We start from the raw sequence: 12,688 nt of genomic DNA, 5'->3' as shown, positions 1-12,688 counted from the left end.
ATCTGGTGGCCTGTGGTGTAGGTTGCAAAGTCCCATCGCCCTCCCTGCCGTCTAGCTGATGCCTCTTGTTGAACGTGACTGTGTTCACTCTGTACTCTGTGTTTATGAATGAATATCCTGACCATGTCACTGTGTGTCACGCTGGGAATAAGAATGTGTAAAGTGGCCCCATGGTGCTGCCAGAAATGTTAACCATACTTGTTCGTTCATTTGTTTTAGCTCTTTGCTTGATGCTAGTTTTCTGCTCAGCACTGGCTTTACTTTGGAAATGTGGAAGATGGTTCCAGCACCAAAAACAGACACCCTCAGTAGGCTCCATGAGGTAAGAAGTCGGAGTCCACCTTGAGTTTAGGGATCCGACTGAGGCTTTAAGGGGTGAAATGACTTACCCAGAGTCACACAGCTGGGACATGGCAGAGTCAGAACTGGAACCCAGGCCCAACTGTAAACCAAAGGCTCTCTCGATGCCGTAAAATGCTGGACTAATGGCACTTGTTAAAAATCAATACAAATCTTTTATTAAAGACTGCTGATGCCAGGCTGAAACCATTTCGTGTCATTGCTGAGTTTCCGCCCCACCACCGCTGCAGTCAGCTCAGCTCATCTTGCTGCAGCATTTACCAGCAGCCCCCCAGGGTAAAAGAGCCTTTTCTTTTGAAAAACTTCACAGTCTGAGTTTTCAGGCCTGGGGGAGGCTCTCTTGAAATTCTCTTCGTTCAGTAGTCCCACACAGGAATGGTGATCTTGTGGATAAATTCATCGTACTTCACTTTGCCATTTGGTTCAATATTTGCTTCCTTGAAAAGATCATCCACTGCAATAAATCACATTAATTTTTCAGTTTGGCTATAGTGTTACATTATAGGACATCGAATTAGTTATTGGGGGTTGAAGCTCCCCAGAGGTCTTTCCTGGTGTCCAGTGGACTGTTCCTGAAGACCAGGAAATTAACCAGTGAACAGAACAGGATGACTCACCCCTATCCCTGAAGACATGGATTCAGTTTTGAGTGAATCAGGTTTTCTGCAGGGGCCCAGGTAGAGTGTGGGGATGTGCTAGTGGTGAGTCCGTCACTGAAGCCACCTGGTGCTTGCTTGCTTCTTTGTCTTTTTTTTTTTTTCTAACGAAAATATCTGACCCCTGCGCCTGTATTTCCAGAAATATTTGGTATGGATGTTACCTTCTATAACCCACTCCCTCAGTCTCCCGGCAGAACAGCCCCATCCTGGGCCACCCTGCCCGTAGCTTTGGCCTGCCCCCAGCCTGCCTGCTTTCCCTTCCTGCCCCACCCCAAGCGGGGACTTGGTGACAAGTGGTGTCTGCCACCATCACCTCTTTTTTAAAACGTGTGTGTTTAGGGGGCAGGGGTAGTAGGAGAGAAGATAAATTCAACTGTGTCTAAAGCTCAAAGTGTACAAAAGTGTCATTGTTCTCTGACATCGCTCAAAAAAAAAAAATCACTTCATTTACTTGTTTCTTCTGGTTCTGGATTCTTGGGACAAAATACTAGCTTGTCCCAGATATTGGCAAGAAAGTCCATTTCAACCTCCATTTCTCCACAGTGGCCTCTTGGTGCCAACCTACCTTTGGCTCTTTGGGCCCATCCTCATCCCCTTGCAAAAACTGTTTCACTGCCCTGTGTCAGCTTCCCTGGCGCTAGAAGTCCCTGATACATAATTCTGGGCAGTTGGAAAATCTCCTGTGATTCTCTGCTTAACTATCCATCCTCCTCTAAAATGTAATTACTATGCTCAGTGCCTAAGCTGATGATGGTTCTCAGTATTTTTAGAATGTTGAGGAGACTGTAATTTATCCTATTTCATGGAGAAGCTTCTACCCATCAGCCATTGGGGTCAACCCTTTCCAGTGGACAGGCCCAGTGGCAGCTGCAGCTCAAGCATACAGGCCCCTCCTGTCCCCAAGAGGGGCTGTACTCCTCGGCTGAGCGCTGACCACGCCTTCTGGGTTCACTCAGATCCCACAAAGGCCCAGGGGGCTGAAATCAGCCTGTTCCAGGCCTTAGAATGGAGGCCTCCCGGCAGCCTCCTCCAGCCTTCGGAAGATGCTTAATAAAATTGAAGATGTTCTTTTAGTCACCCAGGGTAAAGGATTCCTACTTCTCATATCATCTTTCCTCCCTCCCATAGCAAGAGGAAGGGAAGTGGGTCTTCCTGCTTGTCTGGAACACATTACCAGTTTGTTTGGAATGTTTCTTCCCTGGTTAAACAAACAAGAGATGGGTGTGAGTCTGGGGGGCCAGGGCACGGCTTCAGACAGAGATCATTAACCCTGAGAATGAAGGCCTCTGCTGCCCCCTCCGCGCCCCCCCCCACCGCCAGCACTCCACCTGCAACATAAGAGGCCGAGCAGTGTCCTAAGAGCCTGAGCGCAAAGGAGAGCCCTTGCGTCCCACGTTCCCATGAACGCAGCCACAGTGAAAGATGAGCTCACGGTCGCTGCCAGCCCGAGAAAGCAGGGAGAGCTCAGTGTGCCGTCTGTAGCGCTATTTTTAAATGCTCTGTGCTGTGCCTTAGTGACTGCAGATAAAATCTAAGCAGACTGCTTTACAGAATGCTAGCTCCTGGAGGGACCTGAGGGATTGTCTACTGTACTGTCGTTTCCCAACCAGGAAACCGTGGAGGCTGAGAGAGGTTAAGAAACACTTCTGAGGGCCCCCCAGAATGAGGGGGAGCCAGGCATCAAATCGAATTCAAGCCACCGGTTTGTTGTGATTTAACCAAAGGCTAAAGGTCCACCATTCCCAAAGCCTTTCCCTCCACCTGCCTGTGTCCCAGCCCAGCACTCGCATCCCTGCCACCGGCAGGCCCAGCAGCCAAACTGGAAATGCCAGCCTCTGGTGGCAGCCCCCGGACGGCTGCTGTGACAGGGTGGAGGGGCAAGGCTGGAAGAATGCTGGCTGGCGGCCCAGCATGGGGGTCACCTCCTACAATAGCCAAAGGGCGTGCCCAGAAGACCGCAGCCCCTCCTGCTCCAAGGCAGGAAGGCCCAGTGGCCTGCCGGAAGATGCGAGGCAAAGGCAGCCGCAGACGCTCCTTCTGGAAGAGCACTTCAAACCAGCTGAGTCATGAGAGGGGGGCAAAGTAGCATCTCAGTTTGGAAACCCTCGGCATCAGCAACCACTTCAGAAGACAGCTTTGGCAAAGGGAAAGAGTCTGAGGGGCCATGTGTGTGTCGAACAGACTTGCATTCACGCCCCAGTTTGTCACCTGTTGGTCAGTATAACAAGGGCACTGGTGCCTCCAGGGGTCTTGTGAGCACTAAATGAAGGCCCAAGTAGATCCTAGCATGGTCTCCCCAGGCCTTCCCTCACCCTGGCAGCCTTCTCCCGTCACTCTCGGGCCCCTACTTTTTCCCTTGGGCTCGAGTTCACTGAGCGTGACACGGAGTCACAGCCATCTGGGTGAAGATCACATGCGGTGTCGGCACAGTCCTGCTGACTGGGCTTTGCTGTCCTTCCCCCCCACCCCCCACTCCACCCTCACTGTTGCAAAAGAGGGACTCAGGCCTTTACCTTCCTTGTGGGTGAGCTTCTCCCCCAGTTTCATGAGTTTGGACCGCAGCTCAGACGCCATGATGTAGCCTTTCTTCTCCTTGTCTGTCATCAACATGGCCAAAAGAATTTCTTTCTTTGGATCTTCTTGTTTTATTTGCGAGTGCATGATGGTCAGGAAAGTGGAGAAATCCAGCTCTCCATCTCTGTCTGGGAAAACCCCCAACACAGCAGACTGAGCAGGGAGGAAGCGGCTCTTCTTGGAGAAGCTAAATGGCCTCCTGCCCAAGTCTATGGCCGGCTCAAGGGCCCCCAACTCAGGAACTGCCCTGCTGGCGACAGTTATCGTGAGGAGGATGCAGCCCTTCCTACAGAACCCCCCTCCCACCATGGATCTGCCTCGTGAATCCTCTCAGGAGCCCTCAGTGACCGGGATGACCCTTGCCCCATTTTGCCCACTAAGGCAACAGAGGCCCCAGAGCATGGAGTCACCTCACAGGGTGGTGGCAGGACCAGGATGGGGCACACTTCCTCTGCTCCCATCCGGGGGCTCCCCTCCTGCCCTGAGCTGGAAGGAAGTACTCTCTGCATCCGTCCTTCCTCGGCAGCCACTGCAGCACACCCACAAGGACGGACAGGTCACCCCACCTGAAGCCTCAAGCCCCAGCCTCACCCCCTATTCGGCCTTCCCCCTCACCACAGCCTCTGCCCTGGTCTCTCCAGCCCAGGCCCCTCCTCCAAGCATGCCTGCAGGCCTCAGCCCAGGCGCTGGCCAGCTACAACTGCAGGAAATCAGAACCTCCCCTGACCACAACTTCCTGTTTGGAGGACACAGAAGCCAAAGGAAACCACCACCCCATTCAGAGCTGGAAATGGGGATCTCAGTCCCTGAGCACCCCATCAGCCGGCTCCAGATCTTCAGAAGCCCCCCCACCCGCCATGGCCTCCCAGTGCTGCTGCAAGTACACTCTGATGGGACCTCAGAGTAACCCTAGCCGATGGGTGAGGAAACGAGGTCCAGGCACCCAGAAGTCACCTCTGGGCTCCAGGTCAAGTGCACTTTCCAGTCCACCTCCTTCCTCTGGGCCAGGCTTTCCTTCCTGTGTGTCCAACTACCAGGGCAAACATCTATCTGGCCTCTAACACCTCTCTGGTTTTTCTCATTTTTTTTTTTTAAATAAAACTTGTTTCTGGTTATAAAAGTCCTAGGTGTTCCCATCATCAAACATGCAAGAAACAATAAAGGGAATGAAAATCATCCCTAATCCCATCACCAGAGAGAACAATTATGGTAGCATCTTGGCTAGGTTTTCTTCTACCCTTTTTTCTCAGAGTGTTGCACAGTGTTTAGGAGGTCGGTCTTTGAAAGAAGAATCAGGTCCCAACCCTGATTCCACCACTGGGTTAAGAACTTGGGCAAATTACCTAATGGCTCTGAACCTTGGTCCTTACCTGTAAAACAGGAGGATGGTGCGTACTTCACAGAGTTGTTTGAGCTAAGCATGGGACAAATACTCAGTGAAGGGAAATTGTCCCAACACGTGGGATCACTGTTAACACAGTCTTTACTGCAGGTTTGTGATAATGGAATGCCTAGACCCTGTGTTCCTCTGTGACAAACAGGCATGTCGCTGATTGCTGGGGGGCTTCCAGGAAGCCTGAGTGATACACAGCACACCTGGCCAGATGTCTCCATAGCTTCTGCTGCTGAGCTCCGACGCCCACCTGCTGAGCTCCGACGCCCACCCGCCCCTCAAACGTCTGAGCTCTTCATACCCCTGCCATCTGTACCCACCTACTGGGCCCTGCCCCAAGACGCCAGCTACAGGACTTGCTCCCCACCCCCAGCCCAGCTGGTGTGTGCCCCTCCAGCAGCCATGTCTGGCCCAAACCACTCACCAATCCCGTGGATCTGCAGGTGCCGCTGTACCTCCCCTGGTGTTGGGCTAGCCCCCAGGCACCTCATCACCACCATGAGGTCAGTGGCTTTTATCTTCCCCCGCTGCTCCTTGTCATACAGGGAGAAGCATTCCTTGTACTCTGTGCACAGACAGCCCAGAAGGAAGAGTCAACTGCATGTAATTGCCCTCCACACCCATGCCTTGCCTTGCCCTTCCCCTCCCCTCCCCTTCCTTTCCCTTCCTTTTCCCTTCCTTTCCCTTCTCCTTGCTGACTCTCCTCTTGAGTTTCCAGACACAGCAAATAAAAATACAGGGCTGACAAGTTAAACTGAATTTCAGATAAATAAGGAATACATTTTTAGTATAAGTATGCCCCACGTTTTGCATGGGATATACTTATACTAAAAAGGCTTTGTTGTTTATCTGAAATCCAAATTTAACTGGGTGGCCTATATTTTATCTGGCAACCCCTATCCCCTCCCCCTCCTGACTTCCCTTCTGCCTCCTCTGTCTCTCTCCCTCCCCTCTTTCTTCTTTTTTTTTTTTTTTGTTTTTTTGTTTTTTTTTTTTTTTTTTTCCCCTTTCCTCTTTTCTCCCCTTCCATAACTGACTAAAACCAAAGGAAAGCAATCCTACCCTCCAGGCCAGCCCATGGAGACCAGGAGTTTACAGCAGGGCCTGCAGACTCTAGAGTACCTTTGCAAAGACGTATATGGGAAACCAGGGAATTTAATGCCACTGGTAGAAATCCCCTCTGGGAAGGCGTGGTGGAGAATGGCTGTCCTATCTGGTGAGTTATTATCACATCTGTGAGCACTGCTGTGTCCACTCTCCAGCCTCCCACCTCCAGGCTGCTAAACCCTCAGGCAGTCCTCTGACACAGATAGCCCTGGTCCAATTCTTTTTTTTTAAAGACTTTTATTTTATTTATTTGACAGACCACAAGTAGGCAGAGAGGCAGGCAGAGAGAGAGGGGGAGGCAGGCAGAGAGAGAGGGGGAAGCAGGCTCCCTGTCGAACAGAGAGCCCGACGTGGGGCTCGATTCCAGGACCCCAAGACCATGATCCGAGCCGAAGGCAGAGGCCCAACCCACTAACCCACCCAGGCGCCCCACCCTGGTCCTATTCTTTTTTTTTTTTTTTTAAGATTTTTTATTTATTTGTTAGAGAGAGAGAGAGCGCACACATAAGCAGGCAGAGTGGTAGGCACAGGCAGAGAGAGAAGCAGGCTCCCTGCAGGGCAAGGAGCCCAACGTGGGACTCGATCCCAGGACCCTGGCATCATGGCCTGAGCCGAAGGCAGCGGCTTAACCAACTGAGCCACCCAGGTGTCCCCCTGGTCCTATTCTTAAAGACTCCGTGGGACTAAATCTGGTTGGCTGCTCTCCTGACCCCTCCTCCTGGGGAGGAGATGCTGTGGCTGCCCGAGCTAAGGCTCCCCTAGACACAGCAAAGCCCAGCTCCCTGCCCTCAGGGCACTATGGGGCCAGCAAGGAGCTGGGGAGGATGCCTGGGCCCCACCTCCGAGATTCCCAGACAGGCTGGGGTGGGGCTGCGGGCAGAATTGGTCAAGAGCTTCCCCGGTGACTCTAATCCCTGAGCCCCACAGCAGAGCCCCATGGAGGCCTCTCAGCATTCAGCTCCCCTGTGCCTCTGTGGCCCGGGCCAGCTGCTCCTCAGCTGATAATAATAAAACCAATGGCAGGCTCACTCTACCGAGCACTTCCCCTGGGCCCTTGTTTCATCCTGCCATGCCCCTGTGATGCCCAGTGCAGTGCCTCTACTGTTCCCGTAGTTCGGGGGAGCCACTGAGGGCTGTGGCAGCTGAGGGCCTGGGGAGGGAGGTTGGTGGGGGGGAGGCAGTCTGGACTCTGAAGCAGAGCTCCACCCAGGCCACTCTGGATGCTGGTTTCCCAGGCAGAGGCCACCAGAGGGTAGAGGGGAGTAGGGGGAGGCTGAAGGAAGGTCCCCAGCTTTTGCCCTAAGGCCCTTTCATGTTCCCCAATTAAGGCCTCTCCTTGAGGATTTCAGGGGCGCTGCTAATAAAAGGCAGCTTCCCTGGTGGGGTTTAGGGACAATTAGCCAACTTTGTGCCTGTGGAGAGGCTGAAGGGGAAAGCCTAGCCCTTTCAGAACTTTCCAGAGCCTGGGCTTGGAGAGGGCCAGAACACATGAGCAGGGACAGGAACTGAAGTGGTCTAGAGGAAGCAGCACCGGAGCCTGGCCTAAGATCCCACCTTTGGTTCCTGCAAAACCCGATTCCATCCAAGAGGGCCCCATGCCAGTGGGGGTGATGCCACCACTAATGTGGGGGCACCCTGAGGGATCCACCCTGCATGTAGGGCTTAAAACTCTCCCAGCGCCCTTCCTGGGGACCTCTCATGACCATCACCCACCTTGTCTTCTGAGTGTGCCCCCTGAGACCTCAGCCTGTGACTGTTGTTGTCCCTGCCTGATGCCCATCACACCCTTGGGACCCAGAATTGGCCAGACTTTACAGACAGGCAGACTGCCTCTCCCACATGGATGAGTGACTGGGACCATGCCCCTGACAGCAGCGGGGTCAGGGGCAAATGGAGTCCCATCTCCTAACTGTTAGATAAAACACGTTCTATCTTCCCACCTTGACAAATATACCATTGAAAGGTCTACCCAGAAGGCCACAGCTGAATGGGGACTCCCGAGCTAGAGCAGGACAGCAGGCCATTCTCCTTGCAGCCCCCTTCCATCCTCCATGACTCCCACACCTCCCTGCTCCCCCTTTCTGGCCTTTTCTTCTGAAGGGCAGGCCCTCTAACCTCCCATATATGTTACTGCTTTTGTTGTCCCCATCCTCCCTGTGTGTGAGCGAGTGAATGGATTTTGTCTGTCGTGTTTGCTGCCGTATTTTAGCGCCTAGACCTGGGCTGGCACAAAGAAAGGACTCATATTTGGTGAAGGAAAGAATAGGTTAAAAATCCCCCTCAGGTCTTCCCTTTGGGAACGCAAAGGCCCTGGAGCAAGAGAGGGCCTCCCCAGGGCCTAGATTAACACCAGCTGTGTGCTGGTGCAGGTGTAACAACCAGCTCTGATGGCATAGGTAACCAAGTTTATTATGACATTTACAGACATTAAGGACATATAGCACGCCACTTATAAGTAACGATAAAATGTGCACTGTTCTCTATAAGTTCCGTTCCAGCCAGCTGATTGTCACAAGTGAGTTTTGCCAGCTCTCGTGTCCCTCGCCAGCCTACAGTTTCCATCCAACCATGGTTCGCCGAGCGAGGCCGCATGCCAATGAATGCAACTCTTTGCCCAGTGAAGGTATGGTCATTAAATCTGGTGAGTTACCATTACACTATTTCTCACCCTTGTACAAATTCATTAAACTGAAACCTCTTTCAAATCTTCAGCACTGATGATAGGTTTATTTTAAAACATTCACTGTATAGATGCAGGGATTCAAACACTGTTTGATGCTACTTTATTTAATAATGACTGATTTTAACAAGCACCTCAAAATATTCATACCACCCAGCTCATGCTAGCTAGAGCGAGTCTGGGTGACACCATGTGCCTGACTGACATCCTCTCTGGCCCTTGCTCACAGTGTCATTCTCCCTACTTCACAGAGGAGAAACTGAGGCTCAGAGATGATGGAACCCCCAGTCTGCTGCCTCCAAGACTCCCGCCCTTACCACTCCGGTGAGCTACCTCTGTGCAATCTCTCATTCGTGAAACATTAGTGGCCGCTTTCTTACTGTCAGATACAGGGATACAAAGGGAAGCAAGCGTCCCTTCTTGCCTTCTGGGAGTTTCACAAATCCTGGGAGGGAAGGCAGTGAGCCTCAGAACTAGGCGTGGGTTGGTAGAGGGGGGTTCCTGAGGCCAACAGCCGGACTCCAGCCTTGAGTCACCACTCAGTCTGCCCTTAGACTTGGGCAAGAGAGGACCTTGCCCTGGGCCTTATGTTTTCACAGTCCCTGCTCTGGCCTTCTCTTGGGTTGAGGATATTGAGCCATCTAAGACAAGGTGCCCACCCAGACCCTGCACCCCTTACCCCCCACCCACTCTAGACCAAGCTCTGAGGGCCCAGAACTCTGGCATCCCTGCCCAAGAAGTGCTAGACATACCTCCAACACCTGCGGGACCCTTGCTGGGCTCTGACAGGCCCCTGGGTTCTGTGTAACCCAACTCTCCCCTCCTGGCCTTCTGGAAACACAACTCCATGCTGTGCTACACTGAGGCCGGCTGTGCGCCGGGTGGGCTGGGGGCTCAGGTAGTAAGTGCTCCAAATGCTGCTTGATGTCAGGGCACAGGGGACCGCAGAGGCCTCCTCAGCCCACCCCCGTTTCACAGATGGGGAGACTGAGACCCAGAGAGTAGAAGTGCCTGCCTGAGAGTGCAGACCAGGGCTCTCAGCCACAGCCAGTTAACGGGGGCACCCCCCATCTCCCATCCCTCCTCCCAAATCCAGCTATCTGGTCCTGGAGAAGCCTCTAGCGGGCGCCCTCTCCTATTTCCCCCACGGGTAAATCCCACTGACAACTGTAACACCAACACTTCACCTCTGAGCCCTACCACCTCCCCTGCAGCAGGCGGCCCCCTGCCTGTGGGTGGGCCCGGCTCTCCCACCAGCTGCCCTCCTTCCCACCCACAGAAAAAACGAGCAGAGCAAATTGCCTAATGAGACCCACATTTTGCTGCGAGTTGCTAATCAAAGAGCAACGCCAACCTACCATTAATTTGGTCCTGGGAAAGGAACTTGGCCTGTAGCAGAGAGAGGAAAACAGTCAGGGAGAGGAGCCCGTGAAAGCGCCCCCCACCCCCCACTGTACCCCCAGCCCCAGGGCAGCCAGGCTCCACAACGTCACAGGCCCCCACTCACCATCCTGGGCCTCAGGCTGTCGCCTGCGGGCTTGAGGCTCCCACAACTGCCTGCTCCGTCCCCTTCCTCCCAGCTTCAAGTTGAAAGTCCGCCAAGCTGGGTGGAGGCTCCGTAATAAATCTGCCGCTGCCATGGAGACCAGGCCAGGCGCCCGCCCGGGTCAGATTCCAACTTCCCCTGCGCCTCGGATGCCCGGCTGGCGGCGCAGGTTTCGCTGTGAGTCAATGGGGGTGCAGAAGGGCCCCCCCCACCACTTGTCCTGCTTCCTTTGGGAAGCTGGTGCTCTCTGGCAAATGGACACATGCTGCAGTTCCTTCCTAGGGGGCCCTCCATGGACGGGGTGGGGCTGGTGATACCCAGAAAGGGGGTGCCTCGGGGGTCTTTCCTGTCTCTTCCCTGGGGCTAAGATGGGGCTGATTACAGAAGACCCATCGGACAGCACCCTCTGGGCCGGAGAGGACCCCTCCCATGATGGCACAGCCAAGCAATGGGGGGCGCCCCCACTGCCAAGGCCTTGGGATGCCCTTGGGAGAAGGGGCCCAGGCTCCGTGCTCTTGGGCTGGAGTCCAGTCCTTCCCTTAGATCCATTTGCTGAGTGACCTTGGCGCATCATTTCACTGCACTGTGCCTCAATTTCTGCACGCGGCCTCATCACAGGGCTGTTGAGAGAATCAAAGGGCCAGCACACAGTCGGTTCACCCCTTCCTTCCTTCCGGACACCCTGAGGGTAGCGGTGGGGTGGGTGTGTGCACTGGGGTCCCAGGCCTCACAGTTGAGCTACCCTGCAGGCTCACAGGGAGGCCTCTTAGGTGACTTTCCCCAGCCAGAAGGGCTCCTCTTCTTCATTTCCCTCTTCTGCTCCCCACAGGCGCCCCCTTGCCCCCCCTCGTAGAAGCTGCTGACTGTCCCCATGTCCTTGCCCCGGAAGTGGGGTGGTTCCCTGGGGCTGCGCACTGGGCACAGCTGGGTCTCACCCTGGCTCTCCTCCACAGCTGCTGGCTCCGTCTGTGGGGCTCCAACTCCAGGGCACCCCCTGCCTTGTCAGGATTGCCGTGGAGGGCTGAACAGGCTGTGCTCTGCACAAGGGACCCCCGCCCAGGGGACGCCTGGGACCTGGTGAGTGGCTGCGCGTGCCTGCAGGAAGGGGGCCCTCTTGCTAACGCGTACAACGTGGACAGGGGGGCCTGCCCTTGGTCTTTTCTCCCTCCCTCCTCTCCTGACCGCCTCCGCATGGAAGATTTTCTGTTCTCCAAAATGGTGTTTCCTGAGTCACCTCTTCTCATCAGTTTCTAGACCCAGAGAATTTCAGCTGGGGGATTTGACTCCTCTCTGTTGGGGGATACAGGAGGCGGGACAGGAGGGAGCTTCTGCTGGCAGCCTTGTGGGGGAAGTGAAGCAAAGTCAGGCGGGGCCTTGGAGGCCAGGGGTGTGTGTGGGGGCAGGTGGGGGGGCAGAGCTGAGGTTTGTGGGGAGGTCCCCAGGGGGGCCCAGGCCAGAGTGCTCGCTCAGAATGACCCTGTGTTTGGGATGGAGCTCATGGGGGAGACAAGGTATTTTCTTGGGTCTAGGTCAGTGCGTGATCCCAAACACCTGCTTGGGAGGGTTGGCTCCACGAGGGGTCGCTACAAAAATCCATGGAGCTGCGAACTTCATTGCATCGTGTGTCTGCTACACTTCAACTGTCAGTGGCTGAGAGCAGGTGCCACCACTGCCCACTGGCCATCCGTGCCACCCCGTGGGATGCTGGGGGTGGGGGACAAGAAGGGCTTCCTTCAACTCAACGTGAAAAACAGCCCCTCCAATACCGCCTGGGGCTGAGACTTCGTTCCCCTGAAGGGCCCCATCACCAGTTTCTGATGTGGCCGTTAGAATGGGACAAGAATTTGTATTTTCTTCTGCCATCCCGATGCTGCCAGTCAGGGCCACACTTTGAGAACCACTGGCCTCCAGTCAGCGAGGTGGAGTGAAGCCAGGTTGCAGTTAAGAAGTATTTCTAGGGAAATGTTTCCAGCAAACTCTTTTGGGCAAACTGCCTAAAGAGATTGCAGTCAAGTGGGACACGAAATCATTCTAAACATTCATTTTCATACCTATTTTTTTTTTTTACGGTTTATTTATTTTAGAGAGAGATGGAGAGACAGAGACAGAGAGACCAAGAGCGAGCATGCCCTGGGGTGGGGGGAGGGGCAGGGAGACCCTGAGCTCGTGACCAAAGCCAGAATCAAGAGTTAAGACACTTAACTAAGCCCCCCACCAGGTGCCCCTCACACCTAATTTTTTATTCACTTTTTTTTTTTTTTTCTGTTTTCTTATCAAGGACTGCCCTCCCCACAAGTTGTATGAGCTTCAGGCCCCACGTGACCAGGCCTGTCCCTGCTCATAAGACACCCAGCAAGTCTTGCTGTGGA

At 54.1% G+C, this 12,688-nt stretch overlaps 1 protein-coding gene across 1 annotated transcript; it reads right to left on the bottom strand.

The window, feature by feature from the left end:
* Window positions 1-657: 657 nt before the first annotated feature.
* On the bottom strand, window positions 658-10,410 carry CALML4 (calmodulin like 4). The gene is made up of 5 exons (XM_032864610.1): window positions 10,281-10,410; window positions 10,132-10,162; window positions 5,411-5,551; window positions 3,533-3,721; window positions 658-814 (listed from the first exon to the last, which is right to left on the bottom strand). Exons 1-5 carry the CDS (start codon window positions 10,281-10,283, stop codon window positions 717-719), a joined length of 462 nt encoding a protein of 153 aa, XP_032720501.1. The 5' UTR covers window positions 10,284-10,410; the 3' UTR covers window positions 658-716.
* Between the last annotated feature and the right edge of the window lie 2,278 nt (window positions 10,411-12,688).

The sequence above is a fragment of the Lontra canadensis genome, unplaced genomic scaffold (genome assembly GCF_010015895.1).
Source record: "Lontra canadensis isolate GAN:19392208 unplaced genomic scaffold, GSC_riverotter_1.0 scaffold28, whole genome shotgun sequence".
NCBI classification, from domain to species: Eukaryota; Metazoa; Chordata; class Mammalia; order Carnivora; family Mustelidae; genus Lontra; species Lontra canadensis.
Note: the sequence above shows the minus strand (reverse complement) of the source record. Positions and strands in the feature narration are given on the sequence as shown.